This window comes from Cottoperca gobio, chromosome 7 (genome assembly GCF_900634415.1).
Source record: "Cottoperca gobio chromosome 7, fCotGob3.1, whole genome shotgun sequence".
NCBI classification, from domain to species: domain Eukaryota; kingdom Metazoa; phylum Chordata; class Actinopteri; order Perciformes; family Bovichtidae; genus Cottoperca; species Cottoperca gobio.
The window spans coordinates 11,866,138-11,892,819 of NC_041361.1; the positions used below are offsets into that span (position 1 = coordinate 11,866,138).

The window sequence follows — 26,682 nt, forward strand, 5'->3', positions numbered from 1 at the left end:
GAAACCTAGAACTAGAATCCATAACTTCTACACTCAAACTGTGTTTTGGAGCATCAGGAATATTCCTGTGTATATCAAGTCTTGCTCGTGGATTTCTTGATTCCCAGACTCACTCAGTAAACCAAACGATCTGATCTGTAGAGCAGCATTCCTCCACAAAGGGACTCTACAATGGAGTAGCAGCCCCTCCCCCATGGCAGCCCAGTCAACTATTAAAAGGTGGAGAACAAAGCCACTCTTATTCCTTGGAGATGTATTCTGTTAGGATGAGAGCCTGTGCTTTTCTACAAGGAACCAGAATTTAGTTTTTGGCTGCATAGTTTGTTAGGAGGAAAATTAACAGATGGAACCAAGTGTTCCTGTTTACCAAGCATTTCCATTGACCCAAGTAGAGGGGAATAATAAGTCATTTTAATTTTAATTTTAGCATATATGTATAGTCCAATATCACAAATCACAAAATGTCACATGGGCAGCTTGTGAGTGAATACGTTCAGCCTACACTGATGGGAGTCATAAGAAACACATGGCTTGCTTTGTCTAAAAAGGGTTAGTTTAGTTAATGTAGTGTCTGTGGAAATGGCGACCTCTAGTGAAAAGACACCCTGCTAACTCCAAATCAAATAATGTCTCTTTCCTAATCTGTAAAGTAGGGTCCTCTCTTTTATTCCATTTTTAAATAAATAATCTTTTTATAAATAAGAGAGGAAAACATAATCTGCCACCTTGTAGAATATTTGATTTTTTCGGCATTCTGAAAAATACGCAACTCAGCCGAGAATTTTTTTTTTTTTTTACAAGTAATAAATATATATTCCTCGATTTCATTCCACACTTTTTTTCCCAAGCCTGAAGGAATGCACACTGGAGTCTTGAGAGCGACACTTCACTTACATACCAGAGGAATCTGGATACAAATGATCCATTTAGGTGGTGCTGTTTGTTAGATATATTTAGCAATTTGGAAAAATAAGGGTGCACTTTCCCTTTTTGGAAGCAGCATGAAGAGTTTTATTTATTTTTTTACTGTTACCATCCTTGTGTCTTGAGCAAATATATGAGTAAAACAGAAGTTTCCGCAGGTTTGATGTGTGTCAGTTTATGGTAATTTGATTGACCAAAACTCAATTATAAAATCATTAAAGAAGAAATCCCCTCTACAAGACAGGGTGACAACAAGAATAGATAACACTGCAGAGCCCATTTAGTTGATCCTTGTATAGTACTCATTCAAAAGGCAGTCTTCAATCCCTACAATACTGTATAGAAATCATAGTACTGTATATGTAGAGTGTTAAATTAGTCCTGCTTTAATCTACAACATCAAATGCTACTTACATATTAATACATTAGTAATAACAATCAGAGGTGGAAGAAGTATTCAGATATTTCACTCGCGTAAAAGTAGCATTAGTACAGTGTAAAAATACTCTGTTACAAGTAAAAGTGCTCCATTCAAAATGTTACTTAAGTAAAAGTACAAAAGTATTAGCATCAAAATATACTTAAAATACCCAAAGTAACTGTTTCATAATGAACATGCATAATAATAATAATAATAATAATAATAATAATAATAATAATAATAATAATAATAATAATAATAATAATAATGTTATGTTATGTATGTTAGCCTATATTACCTATATTATAATTATTGATGTATTAATGTGTAAATAATTTGAATGATGCAGTTGGTAAAGATGGGGAACATTTGTATTACTTATTATACTGCTGGGTAGCTAAACCTATAATAGTATATCATCATTTATTAGTAAATGTATATTTTGTATGAATAGTCAAAAAATATCCAGTAAATAAAGTTGTCAAATAAATGTTGTAGAGTACAAAGTACAACATTTGTCTTCAAATTGGGGGGAAATTGGATTACTTTACAGTTGCTAACATTCTAGAATATAAATATTTAAAAACATAGAGCAATTATAAGGAAAACCTATGGAAAATGTATGCATAATACTACAATATATAACAACAATAAATATGGAAAAACAGATATAAGGAATATGCTATGTAAACATATGTATGCTAAGCCTACAATAGACCACCACAACAGTGTAAATAATAATAATGCTGAAGTGGGACCTACGATTAAGAGTGTTAAAATGCAAGAATGATATTGATAAGAATATTAGTTGAATTGTAAATAAGTAATAATACCAGAATAAACCAAATTATTGCACAGTTGAATCATTATTTCCCAGAGTATTGCACAGTTTGATATAAGTGATAGGCCTGCATGTATTATCTATGTGTTGAACACATACACACTGTGCAGTCTGCAGACTCTGTCGCTGCAGCAGCGCCCCTGTTGACGCCTGAACGTCAGTGATCACGTGCTATCTACTACGACTCGCTGAAGTTGGAGAAAAGTTTGACAAGCCTGAAGAAGAACTTCGAGAGAGAGCGCGAGCTGCTGAAGACCAAAGCAGACACATTATCGACACCAACTGTTTTAATCTCCGGATACACGATGGAAACCGTCGCCCAGGTAACAGTGCTGACAGAAAGCGTGAAAACTGTTAATGGCGCATTTTTTTTGCCAACACACCTATTTGTGTGGGACTTCTTCAGCAGTGTAACGACGTCTTTCTCACATTGTATGTTTATTTCTCGTCAGAAAGTGATGTCTTCGGGTTTCTCTCTTGACTTGGGACCTCTAAAAGAGCCGTTGGCATTCATCCGTTTGCTACAATGGGTAAGTTTTTCCAAATCTTTTACCATATGGCCTATGGCGGGGTGTCTTCTACAAGAGCTGTCCATCCCTCGTACCAAATTAGTTATGTTGTCTTGTGACCCACTGCACGCTTGGAGAAGCTGTGACACTCATCCTTTGAGTCGTAACACCGTTTCAAATATGGTATGAAAGCAAGTTGAGAGGGTGTCTAGTATCAGCACCATCATAAACCACACGCTATGTGGCATGAACTGATCGCTGATGTGTGTAGGCGTGTTCAATGTAGCACCTGTAGCTAATGGTGTATCTTATAATGTATACAATGTTTACTTACTATGTGTGCTTTCACGTTTAGTTCTTGTATATAATTACTAGTCTTAGCTACTGCTTTTAAACTGAAGAGCGTTTTTACTGTGAACTCTGCACACCATTTTTACAGTGATGGCATCCGGTGATTAAGAGGGTTTCCTGTGAAAAGTGTGTTGCATAATAATAAAGGGAAGTGTTTGACAGTTTGATCAGCATTCGTATGCCAACGTGTCTCCTCTTATCTTGTGTCTGTGGCTGCAGGTGTTCACCATATTTGCCTTTGCTACGACTGGAGGATACAGCGGCACAACCAGCATCAATGTCCAGTGCAAGGGACGTGACAGTGTAGAAATACAGGCAGACTTTAACTACCCATTCAGGTGTGTGTGTGTGTGTGTGTGTGTGTGTGTGTGTGTGTGTGTGTGTGTGTGTGTGTGTGTGTGTGTGTGTGTGTGTGTGTGTGTGTGTGTGTGTGTGTGTGAGCCAAACAGTCTCACACCCCTTCACAGTGAGGAACCAGTTTACTTACTTTTTGATTAACAATTCATATATGTGTTTACACAGGTTGATGCAGCATCCGTATAATGTTCCTGACTGCAAAAACAATCAAACTACCACTGAGTACTTCCTGACTGGAGACCACACATCCTCGGCACAGTTTTACGTCTGCATTGGCGTGTTGGCCTTTCTCTACACCACTGCCACGCTAGTCCTCTACTTGGGCTACCAGCACGTGTACAGAGAATCTAGTCGTGGCCCCACTGTGGTATGTTTTTCTGGGTTGTCCATATTTTGCAGTTGTTTTGGTAAAATGCTTGTGCTCAGCCAGGTCGCTTAGAAATTACACTGCGTGGATTTAAAAGAGCTTCTATTTGAAGCAGGAAAGTGTTGCATGTGTTTTCTTTTAGCTGTTGTGTAAATCCACTGATCTGAATGGATGAAAGTAGTTTTATCTATGCAGGCAACATTTGTATTTATATTTATTTTTGTGTAAAAATGTTGCATCTAACGTCAGCTGCTGGATTTCAATGAGTTCACCTCATCCTGGAATTCAACTGGAGGTCAGAGAAAGTGCATTTAACAGAGTTGTGTAAATGAAACAGGGAAGGGTGAGGTTCCCAAGCAACTACAAAACATACTGCACCTAGGTAGTCTCCGTCCAAGAAAGCTGCTTGAGTGAAGCTACCACTGTGGTCGATTTTAATGGTTTTAAACTCATAATTTTTCTTCACTAAGGACCTTTTGGTGACAGCGGCCTTTGCTTTCTTGTGGTTGGCATCTGCCTCTGCTTGGGCTAAAGGCTTGTCCGATGTGAAGTGGGCCACCAGTCCTTCAAACATTGTGACTATTCTTGATGTTTGCAATGTTGCCGACAACAAGTGCACCCCAGGTGCTATGCCTCACATGGGCCGACTAAACGCCTCTGTGGTAAGTTGTATGAAAACATTATTCATCTCTTTTTTTCAGACATGCTATAACTTGTGTGCCCAACCACAGCCTGTGATATTTGATTTATGTCTTAATCTTTGGCAGATTTTTGGTTTTCTTAACCTAATCCTGTGGAGCGGCAACTGCTGGTTCATTTACAAGGAAACACCTTTCCACAAATCAGCGGACCAGCCTGCAGATGCGGAGGGGGTAGTCGGGCCATCATAACTGCGCAGCTTCCTCATTTAAACATTTTCTAACATTTAGTGTGATTGAATACATTGTGATACTAATTGTTAAAGAAAGAATACTGTAAATTACACTGGTATTTCCAAACCTGACCGCTCCTTTTATGCTAATTATTAATTTTATATTCAGTGTTGTATTATCTCAAATACATCTAGGAGAGGAACTAACTCTTGAGTTGTTCGTAGTTAAATCAATACAGGAAAATGTAGCAGCCAAAAATGTTATTCTCATAGATGCTCAGTTTGCATGTTTTTTAAGATATTTATACCCAGGTATCCAAAACAAAGTGTCCCTTATCTTAAATGGTGCAGCAGATGTGGACTGTTCAGCCTTGTTGGTGATCACTTTTCCAACATGCAAACTGTAAATCATTTGTGCCATCAGCATTTTCTTTACAAAAAAAGACTCAGGGCTGTTGAGTGTATGAGAAGTCCAAATATCTAATAAATATAAAATACTTAAAGTGAATTTATTAATAACACAAGTCTAGACAAATTCAACGTTCAGTCCAATCCTAAAATAATACAGTAGGCATCAAACAATGTAGCTACAATGAATTAATGTTAGATCAATTGAAAAGGAAACCAGTTGCCATTATGAGATTATTTCTAGTGGGTGAAAGCAGTTGCATTGCATATTGTTTGTGTTATGTTGCACCTCATCATCTCACTACGGAAGTATAAATTCAGTATTTTAGCCAGCTGAATATTATGTTTAATGTAGTGGATATATCCGTTTAGAGCATGTTCGCTCTTTTTGAATTTTACATTTAAAACTTTAAAACTTATTATGCAGAATGTTCCCTGGATGTTTATAATGTTGAAATTTAGAAAGGATAGCACTGCAAGGTCCTAAATGACTTCAAAAACAATGTACTGTAAAGTGTTCCACCTTAGCTAGTGGTTAGTAACAATCTAATGATCTCTAACCTGTTAATAATTAACTGTTTTTCTTGCTTTCGCCTGGCTTCTACCTCCACTTTGTTATAAGATGAGCTGTTTTTCCTCTATTTCCTACTTTGATATAGCCATTCTTGATTCAAGATTCGTAGCTTGATCCACCACTGTGTTGATAAAAAGTGTTTCACAGATGAGACTGGGGTTCCTGTGCGTACAGGAGTGGACATTTAATGCTGTGCATCATTAAAAGTAAGAAGTGGACGTGTTGTTACGTGTCTGATTTTACGCCTGATTGTTTCACTGGTGGTAGCGCACACACACTGCACATGTTTTTTTTATTTATTACACAGGTGAATAAGATCTTACACCTCCCACAAACTGAGCATATGATTCACAACTTGGATTGTATTTAGTCACGCCCCACTTCCTGTTTCTCACGCTTTGAAAAGCTAAAAATCTGATTGTTATACATTTGAACTAATTAGGCAGCATTCAGCAAGCAAAGCAAAGCAAAGCCAGGTAGCATGCGATACAGTTTGACACTCACTAGGTGGCAGACATGCTGCTTCTATCAGACATCGTCATCAGGCATCAAAAACATCCTCTCACACACACACACACACTTATAAATGAACCTCCTGATCCTCATCAGTCCAGTATATATACAGTCTATGATCCAATCAAGTGATCACTCTGTCAGTGAGATGTGAAAGCTTCAGTGCCTGATCCATTACTGCTTATACTTCAGGATCGACCGGACAAAATAAGCAACTTGACACCTTAACATAACTAAGTGTTCCTATTTTTGTTAGAACACTTATCTTTCAATATATTAGTTCCCTCAATATAAATATTTTCCTCACAATCTTAAAAGTAGAGTGTTGTAGAAGAGTTAGGACACTAATAGCATCGAAAACAATAGTATACTTAGGTATTTGGAATTTATCAAGAAAGTCTTTATAAGATGATAAACCATTTTGCCCAACTGTCAGTATTTCGTTATTAAACCGTGTGTTTTAGAAGATAGTCCTATTTTATTTATTGACTTCTTGTTCCATATGAAGTACCTATGGGGCCAAAAGTTATGTTTGATCATAAACAAACTGTCAAAGCTTGCCCATGAACATTTGCCAACTCAATGAGGATTTTATAAACAGGTAATTGGGGGAAATATTCCAAATAACCTACAATCCTTAATACATTGTAAGAAACACATATGGACATTATTTTCGCTATGGATAATAGATTTCTTCTTACTTTTTTCGACAATTGGTTTTATAATTCATGATACTTCTCTATTGTTCATCTTTGCATATAATTACTCGCGGGGGCGAGCGTTGTGACGCGAATGTGCTGCGCGTGAACTGACGGTATCACCTCCTGAACGCGCAAGAGCAGCAATGGCCGCTATGGCTCGGCGAAATCCTAATCTCGACGATTTTGTCGGATTAAACTGGAGTTGTTGGGTAGATAGTTCGAATATTTTACCATCTGACGGTGAGTCGCTCTCCCTGTCCCGGACCTTGTCTCCATCATGTCACAGTGCCCATGTCCTGTGATTTATTTGTTGTTACATACACAGAGCGGCATAAAGCGCGACCCAAACAAAAGACCCGCTGGGTCCTAGTGCAGGGTTCGTTTGCTAGGAATGTTAACTGGCTACAAACACAAAACTAATTAAAATAATTGCTTTTTAGGCATTTTGTAATGTAGTAATACAATCATAGCAAGTAAACACAACACGAGCTGTTTACCTGTGTACAGATACACACACCGTTAGCGTTAGCCTGCCAGCTACTGTCACATCAAACAACAACACTAACCTTACTTAAGTGGGATTTGTCCTGCTTGCTAACAGCGCAATGTACTAGCCAACAGCTGCGACTGGACCACATATCAAGGGAGTTTCTGGCAGTGGATGTATGATAGGAAAGGTTTCAAAACGCAAATTATATCTGGATAACTTTTAAATGTATGATTTCAAATATGGTGAAACCGCAGATCTGGAACACGGACTGGTGTGAACGGCCTGTTCTGGGTTTTACTCGGCAAAGCTATCCCAACATCATTAAACCTGCGTCTTGGAAGAAGCTACAGGAATGCTCCCTCACAAAATTTCATGCTGACTTTTTTGCTTTTCATGCAGCTGGGTCAAATGTTGAAGAAAGCAGCAAGCATGGGAGGAACCGCCCTGAGACCATGACCCTCAGGAAAGAAGGTGAAACTCAATCTCTCACTGCATCACCTCAGGTTCATGTATTTCACTTTAACTCTATTTTGTATTCTCCTCCACAGATATGCACACATTTGGCCACTGCCCTGCACACGATGAGATGTATCTGGTGGTGTGCAGCCACTGTGGCCAGGTAGTGAAGCCTCAAGCCTTTGAGAAGCACTGTGAGAGGCGGCATGGTCCTCTCACTAAAATGTGTGGACAGTCTTTGGCTCCAGAGCAGCGACCTCGCTCTGCTCGCTCCTCTTCAAATCCTTCCTTCTCTAGAGAGAGGCAGAAAGATGGCAGATGTCGTGAAGCCAGTGCCCCCTCCTCAGCGGCGTCACCGGCCCACCAGCACCGGCCTGGCAAGGCCCAGAAGGAGGCAGTGAGGTACTTTCTAAGATTGTTTACTTTGTTGGGGAGTAACTAGGTACATGTAACAGTTTTACGTAATGAAATTACAAAGTAAATATATTTATAATCAATTACAGCCTACTGATAAAAAATATATTTTTAAAATTAAATTACAGTTACAACATCAAAGTGTTGGTGATTACAAAGGGGTTACACCTGAATATATTATTTTCAGTAAAAAGCTAATATGTAGAATATAACATTAATTCTGTTGCTCTATATTCCAATCTTAATTTAAGTTATGTTGAGGAATATTTAATAAATGTTTGTCAGTAATCAATGTAGAGTAGTGTTGTGAGGTTTACACTGCCTGATTTAGGTTCATGTTTTTATTTTATTTAGGTTTTATCAGTTTTACTACCCAATTTGAAACCTTTGTTATAAAAGTAATCAAAAGTAATTAAATGTAATAACCCATGTACACAAAGAATTGTTAAAATTCTGACATACATAATACAATCTGATCCCATTTAGAAACTCTTTTGGTCACCCACTGTATCTACATTTCTAGCCTGAATTGCATAAATCTCAGAAGTTAATTTTGAACTTTTCTTCTCCTTTGCAGTTTTCTTCCAGTGGAGAAGTTCCCTCGGGAGAACGCTCCCCTCCCACACTCCTCCTCCTCCTCGCCTCGCCCCAGGGTCCCTCCTGGGCACTCAGGACCTCTGCCCCCTGGCCACTGTTCCTCCTCCACTTCTCCGTCAGAGAGACCCTCAGTGCAGAAACCCACAGCTGGGCAGTCCTGTGTGTCTCTCAGTCCTCAGCAGGGAACGAGGACCTACAGCCGGATTTACAAAAACATCAATAGTAAGTGTGCTGTTTATACATCTGTTGTGTCTTCCCCTAGTGCTTTTCTACCATGTATCTGAACGGTGTATTAGCCTCGGTAAAGTATGTTGTATACAGCAGTATTTACATTATAGTATAATTAGATAGTCATTGAAAAATGACCATATGGTGGTGTGTTATCTCTCCCCCAGCATGGATCATGCTGACTGTCTGTGTCCTGCTGCTGCTCACTGACTACTGTGTTTGCTTTCTTTCCCATAGAGAAAGAATGTGACCTGAACAAGCAGTGTGGAGTTCTGGTCCCAGAGAGGAAGAAGCTGTGCAGCCGGGAGCTTATATACAATGTAAACTCTCAATGCCTTGTCATGGCCTTTTGTCCAATATTGTTACCAGTATCTTTATTGTTGTTCAATATTGTCATGGCATTTATTACTTGAAACAGAAACGTAGAAGATTCTTTGATCTGATTTATCATTTGTTTGGGATGGGATGTAATGCATATTTTTTTCTCCTCCTGTGTGGTTCTCTCTGCACAGACTGATTCCATCCACCAGCAGCAGCAGAAAGCATTGGGAAGGACTAAGACCTTTGATCCGTTGGCAGAGGAGCAGGAAGCAGCCTCCGCAGCTCAAGATATAGAGCGGCTTCTTGTCACACCAAAAGACAGAGAGCAACACCTGGAAGCTTTTGAAGAGAAAATACCAACTCAGAGCTGTAAAACCTTCAACAGCAACTGTCTTCTCAGGTATAAAAGTGTTTTTATTTTGCATCATGAGGTGACACAACACGTAGTGAACGTGGCAAACATGACGAGCATACAAAATAAACAATTATTTTGTTGATCAGACAAAACGTTCGATTGGAAAAATACATGTTCTGAATGGTAATGTTGATGTTCAATCTTGATGTTAATGTGTTTCTATCCGAGTCATTTCTTTTGTGTTGCTTTTTTCTCTAGCGTGTATCGTTCACATATTTTGTATTTTCTTGCCTTCAAAGCAGGTCCGTTCCATCAGTCAGCATTCCGGAGGAGGATGGCGACAGCGCTGTGGAAGTGGAGGTACAGCCTCAATATGCCTTCAACCAGAGCCCGCTGTCAGCCGAGGAGAGTGAAGACGATGAGCAGGAGGAAGCCACAGACCTGCCTGCAACACCCTGTCACCCCAAACCTCTCGGGGTGAGTGCAGAAATAGCAGTATAGTGCAAAATATGTTTTGTATGATTGTTTTAAGAGGGAAAAAAAGTCATTTCAAGCAGTTGTGATGTATGAATTTAGAGTGTGAAAAGCACTGGGCTAATTTAATTAACTTTTCACAAGTAACGGGTGGGGCTCAGTGGATTTGACAGAATTATCTTTAAAGTCACTGTTTACACCTCTCAAAAGGACACACAAGTGTTTCTGTGTACGTGAAACTGTTTCTGTTCTGTTCTCCAGCTATGCACTTTTGGATGCCGCACATTGGGTTGCAACATCTTCACCTTCAACCGGCGTTTGCACCACCTGCGGTTTGCCCTCAGTGCCATGTTGGAGCACCATGTCAGCACACACCTGTGGAAGTGAGTGTCACGACTCTACACTATAGAAATGTTACCTAACAGTTGCTCAGTGAGTCGGGAGACACCCAGACAGGATCCAGTTTTTAATTATTTTTAAAGTATAGTGCGTTGACAATTAATTAGTTTGTAATTATCTGATGAGAAAAGGACAGACGTTGATCTGATACTTTTAAAATAAAACATCTGAAGAGGATTGTTAAGTTACGTGGGTTTCACGATATCAACAAACAGACGTTTGTGTATTTACCGGCTTCAAGTGTATTCATGGAGTCAGACATTAGAACTTAAGCAGGCAGATGTGCAGACTGAAGCGCAGGGAAGTTATCTTACATTTGAGAGGATCAGCCACTGGATAATACGTCTCATAACCAAATGACACCACAGATGATCCAACAGAACCACATCAGGGGAAGTGAATATATCTTGGTTTTTCTTTTTTAACCCGACTTGACATAAAGAAAACATCACTTTTATGTTTTAATAGACACAGACAGGAACAAACAATATGTATACAAGTAAAACACTTAAAACCCACAGTTAGCCGTACATGTTACAGCACAACAGAACACTCAAACATCAAACCTACACAGTAGAACAGTTGATGCCGCCTTATATACAATGAACTATATCATTGTTAGCTATATATTTCTCACATACATTAATTTAAGATTTTTTTAAAGCTATTCCTAACTATTACCATAGTGCTGTCAGTTATTCCACCTTTGACAAGCCTGATAAGATAATGCTCACCAAATCAAGTCGGTCGTAAATAACTTGGTTTCTTCTCGATGCTTGGATGTTTTGCTTTCTTTTCATTTAAATGAAAAACAGGAATCCTAATCAGCTTCATGTTTTTCCTTTTAATTTACAGGAAAATGCCTCAAGTATCATCAGGTCTCAGGTCACGTCACGTCACGCCACCAGCTGTAGGATCACCTGTCAGGACAGAGCCTCAACCCTCCAAATCCACTGGCTCCGTCAACCTTGAGTCTACCTCACTGGGACAACTGGGAACCAAAACCAGTCCGCACAACTCCCCCAGTATGAAAGCACCTTCTTCCACCACACCTGCGAGACTTGGACCTGGCCGACGGCGAACCAGCAAGGCTCGGCTGCGGGAGGAGGAGCTTATGCAAGATGCAAGTGCAGCACAGAAAGCTGCCAAGCTGTCACACAGCGGTGAAGACAAATCCTCCAAATACATCAGGGATCCCCCCCTCAATGAGAAGGGCCAGCCACACGTCCCCTCCTCTCAAGGTGCAGTAAACGGTACCTTCTCAAACGGAACGAAGCCATGCCCTCCTCTCCACCGCTCCCCCCGCAGCAAAGGGAGGACCCCAGGGATTCAGGAGAAGGGGGTGGGCTACGACCCCAGGGGTCTTGCCCAAAAGCGCAAAGGCAGCAATGAGTCACCGCCCCTCAGCTCCTCACTGTCCAGAACCTCCAAGTGTCAACGTTTGTCCTCCCCTTCCCAGTAGAGGAGACAGAATGGAGAGAATATCTGGGCCGTGAGTAGACCAGCGAGCTGAGGCATAAAATACTGTAGGTCGCATAATACCATCAATGTCTCTTGATGATGTGGATCTATCATATTAGGGTTAAAATGACATGAATAATAACTTGATTGTATGTTTCAACAACAATGAAAGCATTTGTAGGTGATAGTTGTTGTTTACCTCCTATCTTCACAGCCAATAAAGAGGCCAGCCTTAAAAAGACCATTTGGAGGCGTGTGTGTGTGTGTGTGTGTGTGTGTGTGTGTGTGTGTGTGTGTGTGTGTGTGTGTGTGTGTGTGTGTGTGTGTGTGTGTGTGTGTGTGTGTGTGTGTGTGTGTTTCTGTCCAAATTTGTTTATGTGTTCAATTTTTTATGCACAGATATCAGGAATAAATATGTGTCTGCATGTAGCTGTATGTGTGTATTTGTGTGTATTTTTGCTAATTATCAATTTTTTACGTGTCCAAAAGTCTCAGTTTGTTACCTGTGTGAGTGTAAGAATGTCAAAATACCTCAATCTACTCATCATGCTGCTAAAGTGAAAAGTAATTTCATGGCACAACAATAAAACATTCTTGAATCTTTAACAGGCCTGTATCTTCTGTTGTTTTACTGTGGTTCCGTAATAATGGAGCATTAAAGATGGTAAAATTGCAATTTGGTGAGTTTTGTTTATTCAATATTCATTTACTCAAATTATGAAAAGTTTTTCTCTTATTTATTTAATTATTTTCTAACTCCAGATGGTTGCTATCTGGTATTTTCAAAATAATCTGTAGAGTAGTTTGACAATTTCATCCCTGTTTAACCAAGTAGGCATTATTAAGATATAGACTTCTTTTCTTTTGTACAAGTTGTCCTGACCCGTCATACATACAGGTTATTAACATATACCTAACATAAATATGTATAATGCTCATGTTTCTAGTTAAGATCAAAAGTAGTAACTGTATTTTCTACTATTCATACAGTTTTATAAAACAAAGGCAAAACAATTTGTTGAAGTTTGTCGACTCCTCCCTGGACTGTTATTGACTATATTGGTTTGTAATAGAAGTGTCCAGTAAACGTTAACAGACAGTAGTGCACTACACGGTTTTAACACTAGGTGGTGTTACGCCATCACTGTTGCACCTCAGAAAAAGCAGCACGATGAACCTTTAGCCATTTCCACCAAGTTACATAAGCACACATTGTTGATGAATTTACTTAGTCTGTTATATTGTGGTCATGTGACAGGTCATAAAAATAAATCAAATCTGTTCATGATAAACAGTTATCACTCGCAGGGAGTTTATACCAACACAATCCATTTATATAGGTCAGACTTAATGAAATGTGGCTAAAATTCAGTTACTTACTAATATAGCCTCCAGGCTTCTCTATATTTAGAGTTAGCAACTCTACATAAGGCATAGTCATTTTGGCAAAATGTCACAGCTTTGTCCTCAGAATACTCCATGAGATATCAGCCGCAAAGATTTAGAAGCAAATGAATACAGGAACATTTCTGGAAGTAAAAATGGACTCCGCAAAAAGTGTAGATCTTTTTATTAAGTCAAATGATCAGTATGCCTACTAAGTTGCACCTATCTTGCACTCAGAGAAGCTCTTAAGCAAACCATGCAAAGCCATTCCACTTTAGCTGCGAGACCTTTCAGATTTTATGGCAGTGTCCAACCAGCTCATGTTTGAAGCAGTGGTCAATGAACTCAGTGCTTTTAATGCTGTTAAAAGCTCCTTCCGTGTCCTGTGGAAGCTTGTAGTTGCACACTCTTAAAGCAGCGAGCTTTTAGCCCCACCACCTCAAGGATGTTTCCATAATTGCTACCACATAGTCAGATTAACAGAGATAGATGTTTGTCGGGTAGAGACCACTCCCTTCCCCGATCTATGATAAACGATCATTAAGGAAAGAGTTAATGTCCCATTACTGCACATAGCAAAGGGCCTGTGAACTGCACAGATCTCAAACCAAAGATATTGTTCTATTGATGCAGAAAATGTGAAAACATTCATGCATCGTATTACATTAGAACTTAAAACTGAAATAGTCCTGAGAAGATTTATTTACCCTTTGTCTTCAAATCCATTCAAAACCCAGTGTGGTTCAGGAATTCATTGGTGTGGGTGAAGAGATCTCTTGATTTTCCTACATTCCTGGCTTTTTATAAAAAATATTCTTTCTCTTTTCTTATAGACAGAAAAGTCGGGCTTTAATTGTTATAAAGTATCCATTTGAGAACTCGCCTCCAACTCCGTACATCACCTGACATAGCCACCAATCTGATAAAGCGCTCCTGTTTCTTGAACTCCCTATGGCTTTGTGACACTGACTGAAAATAACTGGCGGCTACATACTCACTGACCGTTAGGATGTGTCAACAATTTCAAAACTGGCACTCCTCCTACGCATGTTCAATATATATTTTCTGTTTAACCATATTGTTAGCAGAGTCAAGTGTAAAATACATCCTGTCATTAAAAAACTAATCCCCACCCCGCTTAAAAAATAAACATTTATGATCCAGACTTGAATGTTGAAACAACTAACAGTAGCACAGCGACAGACAAAATGCAAAAATGATCAACGACATCAGAATATACAAGAATACAGTCAGTACACTGGTAGAACATAGCAGTACACAACTAATCAATACTGAACACAGAAAAGTGAGTCTTAATACAGTATATATATATATATATATATATATATATATATATATAGATATATATATACTGTATATATAGATATATATAGGAAGGCAAATATGCTTTGGAGAGAAAGCCACTCTTCTCCTCTTTGTTAGTACCTTTCCAATAGCACTTAGTTTTTCTCTGTACAGAACTGCGACTTGTGTTCTCAGTGACATTAGCCACGGCAGATTTAACTCGATTGACATTGGGTTTGTGCGGGGCTATTCCATGACGGTCTGCCAGTTCAATGCGTGCTATTCAACAGCCGTAATATCTGTATGATTTTAGTTTCTCTTTTCAGATTCTGTGATTGGCATTTAGTAGCTTCTCATGGTGCCTTGAGTGGCTTGAAATCCAACAGGTTTTTATATTGATTCCAGGATGGAAAATGTCAATGCTTGAGGGCCACTCTTTGGGGTTTGATCCCTAAAAGCCAGAGAGATTCTTGCAGCCAGTCAGCACTAGTGCTAAATGTGGCTTTATTTTATTGCGTCTTGTGGTATTTTTGATATTTTTCCACCTGGTGTGCGAGAGTGCCGTGATTCACACACCACCTCTCTGATAAGTGTGATTTCCTTTTCTCACCCACACACAGAAGATGCTGCTCATGTTGCACACTGCAACTGTGAATATAACATCAATTTTGCGTAAAAACCTATTGCACTCAGAAATTTGTACATCTTAACATTTGAGAGCTATTCTGACATTTATTCGTAAGATATATGGGAATTTACATACCCGTCTGTTCTCATTTGTGCCGTGGTGTTGAAGTGGAAAACTAAAAAGCATTGAGCAATTATTTCTAACATTATTTTTTCCAACTTCTTATACTTTCAAATGATATGACTCAGTGTGGGAGAGAAAATGTTTAATGAAAGCTCCAGGCGTTTTCCTCATAACCAAATTAGAGACTACTTAAAGGGCACCCCATTCATTGCCTGGTTGAATGATTGCTTTTGAACTTCAGCGAGGGCAGCCTCGTAATGACAGAGGTACACAAACAAAGCAAACACATTCTGGGCTGAATTGAGGCTGTCAGTGTACAGGGAGCCAGAGAGAATGGCTTTGTGTCGCTGTGACTCATGATAACACACCTTTCCCCTCCTGCTCAGAGAGACAAAGATATGGAAAGCGGAGGGAAACTGCATCCCATCAAAAGATGCAATTAGCATTTACGCCGGGCTTTGTTGTATTATGACACAAACGCCGCACAGTTTAATGAAATCACTCTTTCTTGTTAATACCTGTTTTAAACCTTGTTAAAGTAATATGCACAGCATACAAGGTGACTCGCCTGGGAAATTCAATTCACAATAGATTCAATTATAATTGTAAGTTATCTTCTGAAGGATCATGTGTCTCCAGTTTTACAACAGGTTTTCCTTGTCAGCAGCTACAAACTCTAAACTCCGCTCTCTCCTGTCAAATAATGTACAGCCTCATCAGCATTACTCCTAATCTTCTGGAGGAATTATTATGTGGCATCTTTACCTGCTTATACAATGTACAGTTTTTTCTACCTATCACAGGACAAAACAGCGTGACACTTGTAATTGTCCATCTGAGCAAAATGCAAGACCAAATACTTATTATGTCTACTACATAATTCATGAGATATGAATACACCAAGCCTATTTTATATGCAAATCACTTATAAGCAATGATCTGCCTCGAGCTTGTTAGCTATTGTATACCATACCTCTATGTAAATTGATCCCTTACAATAGCTTTCTCCTATATCGCTACACATATGACTATGAATACGCATAATGATCAGTCTGAAGAACTATATCTGAGTATTAAATAGAGTGGAAAGGACCTGCAATGGCCTCTTAATATAATGTTTGTGCTACTGCTTTCTCAATATAAATGACTAAACGTCCGATGAATGCACATTTTCTTTACCCACTTATACAGATCAGCCTGAGACCTATAATATGGGTCTATGGCATGCAGTTTCTCTATAGATGACTCAAGGTTATTGACAGATTTATTAATAGCCTGGTGCCTGTCTATCTAAGTCTCTGTCCCTGTGTTGATAGAGGAGGGGTAAATGTATCTAAGCTCTAATTTAGGTAAGAGGCAATCTATTCTAGTCCTAAATATAATTATGAGCCAGCCATGGGTTAAATACATACTACGTTTTTTTCCAATCTAATTTCAACCTGCGCATTGTATCATATGTATTTCCCACACTTTAGCAGTTTAATGGATCACTTCCTGAGTGCTGATATCGACAATATATCATCTACATTTTACTCTCATAAGACTTCAGTAGTTTCCAATGTGCACTGCCATTCCTTCACAGTATGAATATTAGGTGCTACAGATTAAAATGCTGGAAAAGTCCTGCTCATTGTCCTTGTCGACAAAAAGACAGTTTGTTTTTTTTACTCCCTTTGGGATCCTTCTTTCCACTTGCCAACAACTACAGATGAACGTCCTTCCTCCGTTTCATCCTACAAAGTCACAGTCACAGTTAATATTAACTAAAACATGGCTCATGTTGTACCATATACGTCCAGACGTGTGGCATCCATCGCCTCTGCCGGTTTTACCTCAGACCACCATGGGAGTGTCTGAGAAGACGGAGCTGATGGACTCTGCTACTGACTTCTTCCTCTTTCCCTTCATAAGAGAACCAGCCTCTGCATCCAGATCATCGTCATCCTCATCCCCATTGGGATTCAGCTTGCCGTTCTGGCCCTGTAAGTTCTTGGAGTCTATGAACGCCACGTGCCTGTTTAGATTGGCCTTTAGCGCTGGGTCCTCATGAGTCGGTGTCACGCTAAGCATGGACGAGTGGATGCTGTCCTCACCCCGAGCCTTACCTTTATTGGGACAGCAGAAGCAGCGACACGGCGTCAGGTAAAGATACATGAGCACCAGTACCACACTAGACAGACAGCCCACCAAGGTGGTGTATGCTGTGTTCAGGGTCTCTCCAGCCTCGTTCATGGTGAAGTTGTGAACCTTCAGCACCACGTACATCGTCTCATTGAAAGCCTCGCTGGTCGCAAAGCAAGTGTATGTCCCAGAGTCCTCAGTCCTCACCGGATTAATCTGCAGTCTGCCATCTGGCAAGACTCTGGCTGTCTGGTTGCTTCCTGGCGTCACCACCACATTCCCAGGCATCATCCAGGTCTTTAACATGTTTCTGTGTTTAGTGTCACAGCCGAGGATCAGCCTCTGCTCCAGAAAAGCCTCTTCATCTTCCTCCTTGAATGTGCTGCAGTTCATGTTGTCACCGCTGAGACCAAAAACACCCACTTTGTTTTTTTGCGGGCCAGGCATAATACACGTGTAGTCATCTTTGAAGTCCACCGCGGAGTTGAGCTTACGAATGTACCAATGGGCGAGAAGTGTGTAGAGATCACAGTGACACAGCAGAGGGTTATTGTGGAAGTAAAGGCCATTTCTTATCCAACCAGGCAACACCTGGAGCTCATCAATGGGTAATATCTTGATCTTGTTGGAGGACACATCCAGCAGACTAATTTTCTCCAGGCGGGACTTTTCCTTGACCAGCTCATCGGGGAAGCGGGAGATTTGATTCTGACTAAGGTAGAGCTTCTGAAGGTTGATCATGCCAATAAAAGCTGCGCGGTTAATCTGGGAAATGTGGTTATTGTACAGCAAGAGGACCTCCAGGTTGACCAAAGGCTCAAAGATGAACTCGTCAAGCAGTTCCAAGTTGTTGGAGGACAGGTCCAAGTAACGCAGGGGCTTCACATAGAGGAATGCCTCTATTGACAGGAAGTTGAGACCATTATGGCTGAGGAGGAGGTTATGGAGCTTTGGGAGCTTGCCCGGGGTCCAGTCAGATCGCAGCCGCTCTATCTCATTGTAGCTGAGATCCAGCACAGCAGTGTAGAGCGGTAGACCAGTCGGGACGGTGGTCAGATTCATCTTGGAGCAGCTCACTATGTTTGAGGCGCAGATGCATGTCTTATGGCAGTTTAGAGTAGATGCCGCCGCCTCTGGAAGCCAGAGGAGAGCCATGCAGAGGGAGAGGGAGAGGACCCATCTTGGACGCTCACTCCAATGAGGTAATGTTTCCAACAGGCTGTCACCTGTTCTGGTGGAAGGCTGCAAACATGCTAGCAGTTGATCTAAATCCCAGAGAGCTTTACTACGATCCCATTCTCAGAGAACAGCAGGGAAGAGATGTTGGAGGATTCCCAGGCATTGCTGATTGAAGGCTGAAAAAAAGAAGAAACAAAAGCCATAAACAGATATTATTAGTAGACAGAAGTACATATTGTACTTTGTATAAGCCTATGTATATATACTATCTATGTATTCATAGATATAGATAGATAGATGATAGATAGATAGATAGATAGATGATAGATAGATAGATAGATAGATAGAAGATAGATAGATAGTAGATAGATAGAAGATAGATAGATAGATAGATAGATAGATAGATAGATAGAAGATAGATAGATATATAGATAGAAGATAGATAGATAGATAGATAGATAGATAGATAGATAGATAGATAGAAGATAGATAGATAGATAGGATAGATAGATAGATAGATAGATAGATGATAGATAGATAGATAGATAGATAGATAGATAGATAGATAGATGATAGATAGATAGATAGATGATAGATAGATAGATAGCTAGATAGATAGATAGAAAGATAGATAGATAGATAGATAGATAGATAGATAGATAGATAGATAGATAGATAAATAGATGATAGATAGATAGATAGATAGATAGATAGATAGATAGATAGATAGAAAGATAGATAGATAGATAGATAGATAGATAGAAAGATAGATAGATAGATAGATAGATAGATAGATAGATAGATAGATAGATGATAGATAGATAGAAAGATAGATAGATAGACAGACAGACAGACAGATAGATAGACAGATAGATAGATAGATAGATAGATAGATAGATGATAGATAGATAGATAGATAGATAGACAGAAAGAAAGAAGTGAATATCATGCTTTGTACAAACATATAGTATAGACACATTTATGTACATTCATGCCACGGAGGGAAAGTATTCAAACACCAACAGTACCACCATTTAAATCTGTGTCACAAATGTAAACAGTGAACACATGAACTTGCTGTCACTCCCACATTGGGCTAGTCTTTTAATATCAGACAGGGGAAAACATTAGATAAGTGATGCTGCTGTTTCAGACACTGTTAACTGTTTGTTTACATCAGTAACATCTGTTAACACAGGTATAAAACATGTGTTCAATTATGATCCCTTGAACCTAACATAAATGCTTATTTATCATCTATAGGTAACATTCTTCTAAATATACCTGATAAACATTTATTTATTTGAGCATTAAAAGTAATTGAATTCATTGAGAAGAATAGTTAATTGTTTACCCGTGTTGTTGTTGCGCTTGGTATAACTGCTTTATATAGGTGTTGAGTAGTTAAAACTCTAGAAATGCATCATATTTTATGAGGTTATCTACTGTTTTGATAAATAAAGAAGTTTGCAACCACACACTGGAATGAATGCAAAGCAAGGAATGCAATATCTCTCTGTCAAATGTCACCCAAAAGTAAAATATTTAAGTAAAGTAGGCGTATCTGTATTGTGCATACTGCACAGTAGTTGAGTAAATGTCCTTAGTCACTTCTCACCTCTGCACCCATGCGGACATGCAGTATAACATGTAGATATACAATGTCTCTCTAGCCCCCTCACGCATATATTGTATACAAAGCAAAGTTTCCCCTGCTGATTCCTTTAACACAAATACGCACGCACACCGGATACTCACGCTAACCCATGTGCATTCACAGTCCTGGAAGACATGCATTGATTTTCTTCCTCTTAGCATTTCCATCTCTCTCTCTCTCTCGCTCTCTCTCTCTCTCTCTCTCTCTCTCTCTCTCTCTCTCTCTCTCTCTCTCTCTCTCTCTGAGACACAGACAAAGACTATTCTACAATAAAACATAACAAAGAACAAATAATAAAACACATGAAAATATGAAATCATGCAAATATTAGTCTCCGCAATGTCATATTCTGAAGTATCCTCATCCATTTGTGGAAGAGCTGTGCAAACGTTGCATTGCACCATTCTGCTCAAAAACAAACGAGCACAACATGGAAACGTGAGCCGAGAGATGGAGAAGGAAACCGAGAGAGACACCTACCTTCAACCGGGATGCAGCGATGTGCATTTTGTGTGTTTACAACGTCGCTCCAGACAAATAGTCCCCGTCTGAATGAGTCCGTGTATCCCCTGTTGAGGACAACGGCGGATGCAGGGAGGAGGAGAGACCGCTAGAGATATCCTCGCCAAAATAATCCTGGTCCACGCGGCATCAAAATTACGCAAAAAAAAAAAAAAAAGATTACGTAAAGAGCAGACAACGCACGTCCTTTTAACTACTGACAACACCCCATGAGCAACTCTGTACTAATCAGCTGTTTAAACATATTGCTCTGTACACTCACAAACGCACATCCGTCATTTGCACACAATTGGTCCGGCTCCTGTCGGCTCTCATCAGCAGCCATGGAGATAATGAGCTGTCTGCAGCCGACGAGCTTCCCTGTGGCTCCCCGTAGGCCTGCTGCTGCTGCTGCTGCTGCTGCAGTGTTAAACGGAGACATCACTAACATGTGGCTGAATGTGGCGATACTAAGCAGTCACACATTTTCTACGACTACATGGTCTGACTACTGCCACTATTTTTATTTTGTCATCACATACGTAGGAACCCGTTCATAAACTGAACAATCTTTGGTTGATTAATTATCCTGGGGCTTAGAATGAGTAATGCATGTGGTATTTGTTATTTGATTGATACATTGGTGATTCAGCTGCAGTGAAGTCATTCTGTATTTAGGCCTTGTAACTGAAACACAAAAAGCAACCAACTTGTATCCACTCTTATACAAGAGTTAAAACTGAAGAGACACTCCTTAAATTAAACAATTTCTGTCAGTATTTAGTTGTTGATTAGCCCAGGTAACATGCTGGTTCATTATTTTATGCCTGTCCAGCTTTCCAATGATTTCCTCTCATTGTCCATTCTCCCTAAATGTGCATACTATTTACACCGACTGAGCGGGGAAAACCGTGTCATTTTTTACTCAAGTGAATCCGCCTACACGCTGCCTGTTGAGATTTTTTCGGGTTTTCCTCAATTCACAGATCTGCTGCAGAGAGCCTGTCTTTGGCAAAGCTGTGAGAGGCTGTGAATTGCCAATAAGCTGCTACACCAATGTAGCCTCCTACTCAAAATGTCACTAGAACGCATTTAATAAATGAATATTAACAGGGGAAACAGGATCATTTTAATGCCGTGTGAATTAATACCTCATTAAAAGATGATATATGAATGGTGGGACCCTCGTCTGAGAAATGACATAGAGATATATCAGGATAACGCAGCAGGTGCACAGCACTGTGGCACTCCTGTAATTGGAATGATTTAATTATCATCATTTTATTATTATTATTTAAATATCGTTCAACCCTGAGATTCATTCCTTCAGTCATTTTTAATTGCTCCTATTCGACTCCAGAAACAAGAATACTCCTAATCCAATGTCATATCGCTGATATGAGCCAAAGTTCAAACTCATTTGACCAAGAGCAGAGTTATCCATAGGGAAAAGCAGACCAGGTGGGATACTGTGAACTTTTGTGCCTTGCTGTGCTTCGAATGTTGCTTGGATTTCACTCGTTTCACAGACATTGCAATCATTTTTGTCTTGGTGCAAGTGTGGATCCCACCCTTGTGAGACACACAAGCATGGCAGAGTAGATATGATTTCAGAAACTCTGCTGGAGCTGGAGTTGCATTCAAAAGCTGTACTTTGGCAGGTGATACAAACAGATTTGAAGCAGACTGAAATGCAGGCAGACATCCCTCATGCTTTGTTTTCAGGAAACAGGAAATTCAGTGCCAAATAAATTCTCCAAGCACAAGATAAATCATTTGAAACAGATTTAACTTGTTTCCCTCAGAAAACAAATAGTGTTCAGACAGTCATGTGTTGGACTGAGACTTAATAAAGTGGGACACAAGTGGACTGATATGATAATACTTCTCAGAAATGTTTAGGCCTCCAATAAAATGCCAGGAAATACATGTACCGACCAGTGTGCCTGGACATAGTGAGAAACCTCTGCATTGTGACTCGTGAGATGGAGCTGAAAGTGATTAATGTTCGACTCCACTTCCTGCTGTGACAGGGATAGTGTTGCCTGGCAACTGCCTGCGGCCTTTCGTTGACTGTTTTGGCTCCGTGGCAAATCTGAGGTGGCCTTGCCTTCTCTTGTTTATCCGCGTGTACCTGCTCAGATGGGGTTTCTAGCACAGATCAATGTCTCGATCTCGGATTAAAAAAAGAACGCAGTGCCTCTCCTTGAACACACAAACAAACATCTGCGACTACGTTTACTTTCCTGCTCCAGAATTCATCAGCATATATTGCAATATTTAAAAATGTGACAGAACCTCTTTCTGTGCAAAGCTGCCGGTGAAGTCAGGCAGAAATCCCTGACTCCACCACTTATTAATCATTAAGTGGTGGCAGCGTTGCTATTCGATTATGGCTTGTGTAACCAGCACTTTAGCGGCTATTTCTTCTCCTGAGATGACCCGATCATATTTCACAAATGATGACAAATGGAGTTACAAGAGGGTCTGCATTCTGAAAGCTATTAACCTCGTGCTACGCCTGGGAGGATTATCAGCACGATCTCCTGATCACACCGATGTAAAGGATGTTTACATACAGCCGCTCTCTGTGCTCTACCTGGCTCCTCTGCTGACATGGTAAACACACACTCTTGTCTCCAAGCCAACTGGTTTACACAACATAGCCTACACAACTGGATGCAAATAGACCTGCAGCTGCGTTCACAACACGACGTAAAATACAAAGGTCTATTTTTGCGTACGGTTATGATTACTCTTGTTGTCTCATTTTCAGAATCTGCAATAACAACAACACTTGCATATCACCAATGTTTAGGTAGATATGGTGACATTGTTAGCAAACAGTTGCATCCAGCAGATACAAAGCAACGTCGTCATTCATTTGGAGTCGTGTTTCTGTAAGTCCAAGTGAACCAAAACTCTAAACAGCTACAGGGAAGCTACATAATGAGCTGAAACTTGCTACAAAGCTCATTAACGGCGAATAAACAAATCACTCATTGCTTGCGAACACGCAGGTAGCCTGCTTGTTCGCAAACGTTGCGTGAAAAGCAAACCTACAACATTTTACATTAAAGTATGTCACTTTGGCACTGTTTTCTGTTTGTATATGCAATCTTGTCTGCGAGGCACATAGAAAAGAAGAATCTTAGAAACAATCCTCCACAGACATCTTATTTCTTTATCAATAGCAAGTAAAAACCAGTTTGAAAAACGAAGTTCCCAGGAACACTTTGCCCTTATTTCGGTTCAGTTTGTTGGTCAGCAGGATTAAGTAAAAATGACTGGCCCGATTTTCATGAAATTTTGGTGGAAGGGTGTAGCATGGGCCAAGTAAAAATCCATACAGTTTTGGAATGGCTCAGAATCATGGGGCGGATAGACACAATATTTGTCATCGTTGTTAACATTGCGAGATAGGGCTCGACCAGTACCTTTCACATGACTGGTCCGCACCACGTCACTTGAAATCCAGCAATGCCTTGTGGAGCAAATCACTTGCGTCCCATAGCAAATGAATAAGTTAAGGTTACTTGTATTGTCTCCCATGGGAGAAAATGGTCTTGGAGAAAGGGAAATATCTGCATCAAGACCATACATAACAATAAGCAACATATAACATATATACTATAGATCAAAGGCATACATCTCAAGAACGTAGACACTTCAGTACATAGATTAAACACAACCAATCACGTCTGTTTACAAGCCGTGAGTTGCTTCTTGAATGGGGGTGAACTTCACCTCACGCTGCGTAAAGCGGGTCACATTGTCATTTGATAAATGTTTTATTATATATATAGATTTCAGGTAAAGAATGATTTGAAATAGATCAAGTCATTGAAATGTAAAATACCAAATGTTTTGTAAGCATACATGATGATGATGATGATGATGATGATGATGATGATGATGATGATGATGATGATGATGGTCCACATTACAAACTGCTTCCAGGTGAATTTATGCTTCATTTTCTCACTTAAAGGTGTAAATTGGCTCAAGTGTCTTTCTTTAACATCTGATTTGGTTATGCAGGTCAACACAACGACAGCTTGCACCAGAGACATTGTAAATAATGTAAATAGGTTCTAAATAAAACAGTGGCATGATGCAGGAGGGAGGAGTTTTGCTCATCAGGAGTCAGTATCACTTCCCTGTGGCTAGAAAAAAGATCTGAGACATGCGGATGCAGGAATGGCCTCCAGAGAAAACAGCAAAAAAACGAAACACAAAGGTAACCGGAGTCTTTGTTTGGCCTACGTATGGACTGCTCCTGGTTTCCATGGCAACACTTTCACTTTTTCTGTTCGATCAGAAGAGCAGCGATGAAACGAGGTCGCTCAACAATCATATCTCAGAGAAAAAGCCCACATGGACAGCACATACTTCAATAAAAGACCACTGCTCTAAATGTGGAGAAAGAGCTGCGGGTGTCAGCCTACACTGTGAGCATTAACAATGGATGTAATCAAGAGGCCGGGCGCACGTTGTTTTCACTTGCTAATTAAAGCTGTCACTAAAGCAGTTACAAGCTTTGCTGTAATAACTGGGCATAATTACCCCTGTCAGGTGAGTCTGTCGAGCCAAGGACCAGTTGCTTAATCAATTTAAAGTCGGGGAAATATTACATCTGCAATCACGTGTATTGTAGAGACAGGCAAAGCAGAGGAAGTAATTTAGATGTTGATATTCTGAGTAGAGAGAGAATGACAGAGATATTAGAGGACTAGGCATTTCCCAGTGTCTATCTCTAATACCTGTTAATCCCTTCCTCAGGGCAAAGATAAAAGAGTTGATGCATGCTAGCTGTTCCCAGAGGAAACAGATGATTCTCTTCTAATTAACTATGTGGGAAAACAACGCTGATCCCCTGTCTTTGCAATAAGAGCTGTGCCCCCTGCACTCGGCCAATAAGATGAGGCCCCCTGGAGAAGGCAGGGAAAGACTCTGAATAGTGATTGACTCACTGCCTTGAAAAGAAACAAGAATTAAAACATGGATTGTTGATTATAATAAGGATGTATGTGCTGCTGGTTTTCACTGCACTACATCTTTTATTCAGCACTCAGCCTCACGTTCCTCAAATTCAGTTTGTCTCTCAGCGTCTCTTATAACGCCCTGCTCGGTTGGAGATTTTGGGAGTGTGTCAGAGAGGTGCAGCAGCAGTCAATACAGAGCTCATTACTTGGCAGAGAGGACTTTCCGTCCCTCGCAAATGACTGATACTGTGCACGACCCGGAGTCCCTCTCGTTGTCTTTGCTAAGAGCCCATCACGTCTTAGTGGACAGGTTAAAACGCTAACCTGCAGTTCTTGTTTGCTGAGCAGTTAGCTTTTCTTTTTCCTTTTCCTCCTCCTCACTTTTCACTTCTCAGTGCCTGTGGCCACTAATGGCACATCAAGCCTGGGCGAAGAGGTCTTCTCTACAGCTCTCCAGTCAACTGGCAATGATTGTGCTCCAGGGAAGGCAGTGCTGAAATGAGGCTGAGAGGAAAGCATGCACGGAAGTAAAGGGTGCAGACCTGGATATCTTTTTAATACCGGGAGATGGTAGTGCCATGTTGATATCCACAACAGAGTGATTATCAATAATAATACAGTTTGAATTGTGAATACACTGCTGCAATATCAAAATGGAATAAGGATGCTTTTTCACAATGTGCGTTAATGAAATCTTAGGCCTGCTTAATGCCGGATCATTTTCTCCAAAACAAATGCGAGTTATATATGAAAACATTTCATTAT

At 40.0% G+C, this 26,682-nt stretch overlaps 3 protein-coding genes across 5 annotated transcripts; 2 read left to right on the plus strand and 1 right to left on the minus strand.

Annotated features, from left to right (window-relative positions):
* Positions 1–2,289: 2,289 nt before the first annotated feature.
* Positions 2,290–5,841, plus strand: sypl2b (synaptophysin-like 2b). Of its 2 annotated transcripts, none has more exons than XM_029436524.1 (6): positions 2,290–2,509; positions 2,643–2,716; positions 3,266–3,384; positions 3,569–3,770; positions 4,241–4,432; positions 4,538–5,841. In XM_029436524.1, exons 2-6 carry the CDS (start codon positions 2,645–2,647, stop codon positions 4,658–4,660), a joined length of 708 nt encoding a protein of 235 aa, XP_029292384.1. In that variant the 5' UTR covers positions 2,290–2,509; positions 2,643–2,644; the 3' UTR covers positions 4,661–5,841. The 2 variants fall into 2 exon arrangements, with proteins under 2 accessions (XP_029292384.1, XP_029292383.1); XM_029436523.1 differs by having other exon boundaries at positions 2,292–2,509; positions 2,639–2,716.
* Positions 5,842–6,951: 1,110 nt separating this feature from the next.
* Positions 6,952–12,676, plus strand: atxn7l2b (ataxin 7-like 2b). 2 transcript variants are annotated; one of them, XM_029436010.1, is made up of 9 exons: positions 6,952–7,077; positions 7,727–7,798; positions 7,876–8,185; positions 8,775–9,016; positions 9,260–9,342; positions 9,535–9,743; positions 9,998–10,175; positions 10,434–10,555; positions 11,427–12,676. In XM_029436010.1, exons 1-9 carry the CDS (start codon positions 6,981–6,983, stop codon positions 12,031–12,033), a joined length of 1,920 nt encoding a protein of 639 aa, XP_029291870.1. In that variant the 5' UTR covers positions 6,952–6,980; the 3' UTR covers positions 12,034–12,676. The 2 variants fall into 2 exon arrangements, with proteins under 2 accessions (XP_029291870.1, XP_029291871.1); XM_029436011.1 differs by having other exon boundaries at positions 10,001–10,175.
* A 678-nt stretch (positions 12,677–13,354) lies between these two features.
* amigo1 (adhesion molecule with Ig-like domain 1) lies at positions 13,355–21,082 on the minus strand. Its single transcript, XM_029436571.1, has 2 exons — positions 20,912–21,082; positions 13,355–18,950 (listed from the first exon to the last, which is right to left on the minus strand). Exon 2 carries the CDS (start codon positions 18,748–18,750, stop codon positions 17,308–17,310), a length of 1,443 nt encoding a protein of 480 aa, XP_029292431.1. The 5' UTR covers positions 18,751–18,950; positions 20,912–21,082; the 3' UTR covers positions 13,355–17,307.
* Between the last annotated feature and the right edge of the window lie 5,600 nt (positions 21,083–26,682).

What these genes read in the sequence shown, in the direction of transcription:
- sypl2b (XM_029436523.1), top strand. An exon ending in GACTTTAACTACCCATTCAG is followed by an intron (nt 3,385 to 3,568) that starts GTGTGTGTGTGT and finishes GTGTTTACACAG; the next exon opens with GTTGATGCAGCATCCGTATA. An exon ending in GCCGACTAAACGCCTCTGTG is followed by an intron (nt 4,433 to 4,537) that starts GTAAGTTGTATG and finishes AATCTTTGGCAG; the next exon opens with ATTTTTGGTTTTCTTAACCT.
- atxn7l2b (XM_029436010.1), top strand. Translation starts at nt 6,981, where the DNA reads ATGGCCGCTATGGCTCGGCGAAATCCTAATCTCGACGATTTTGTCGGA. An exon ending in CATGACCCTCAGGAAAGAAG is followed by an intron (nt 7,799 to 7,875) that starts GTGAAACTCAAT and finishes TCTCCTCCACAG; the next exon opens with ATATGCACACATTTGGCCAC. An exon ending in GATTTACAAAAACATCAATA is followed by an intron (nt 9,017 to 9,259) that starts GTAAGTGTGCTG and finishes TCTTTCCCATAG; the next exon opens with AGAAAGAATGTGACCTGAAC.
- amigo1 (XM_029436571.1), bottom strand. Translation starts at nt 18,750, where the DNA reads ATGGCTCTCCTCTGGCTTCCAGAGGCGGCGGCATCTACTCTAAACTGC.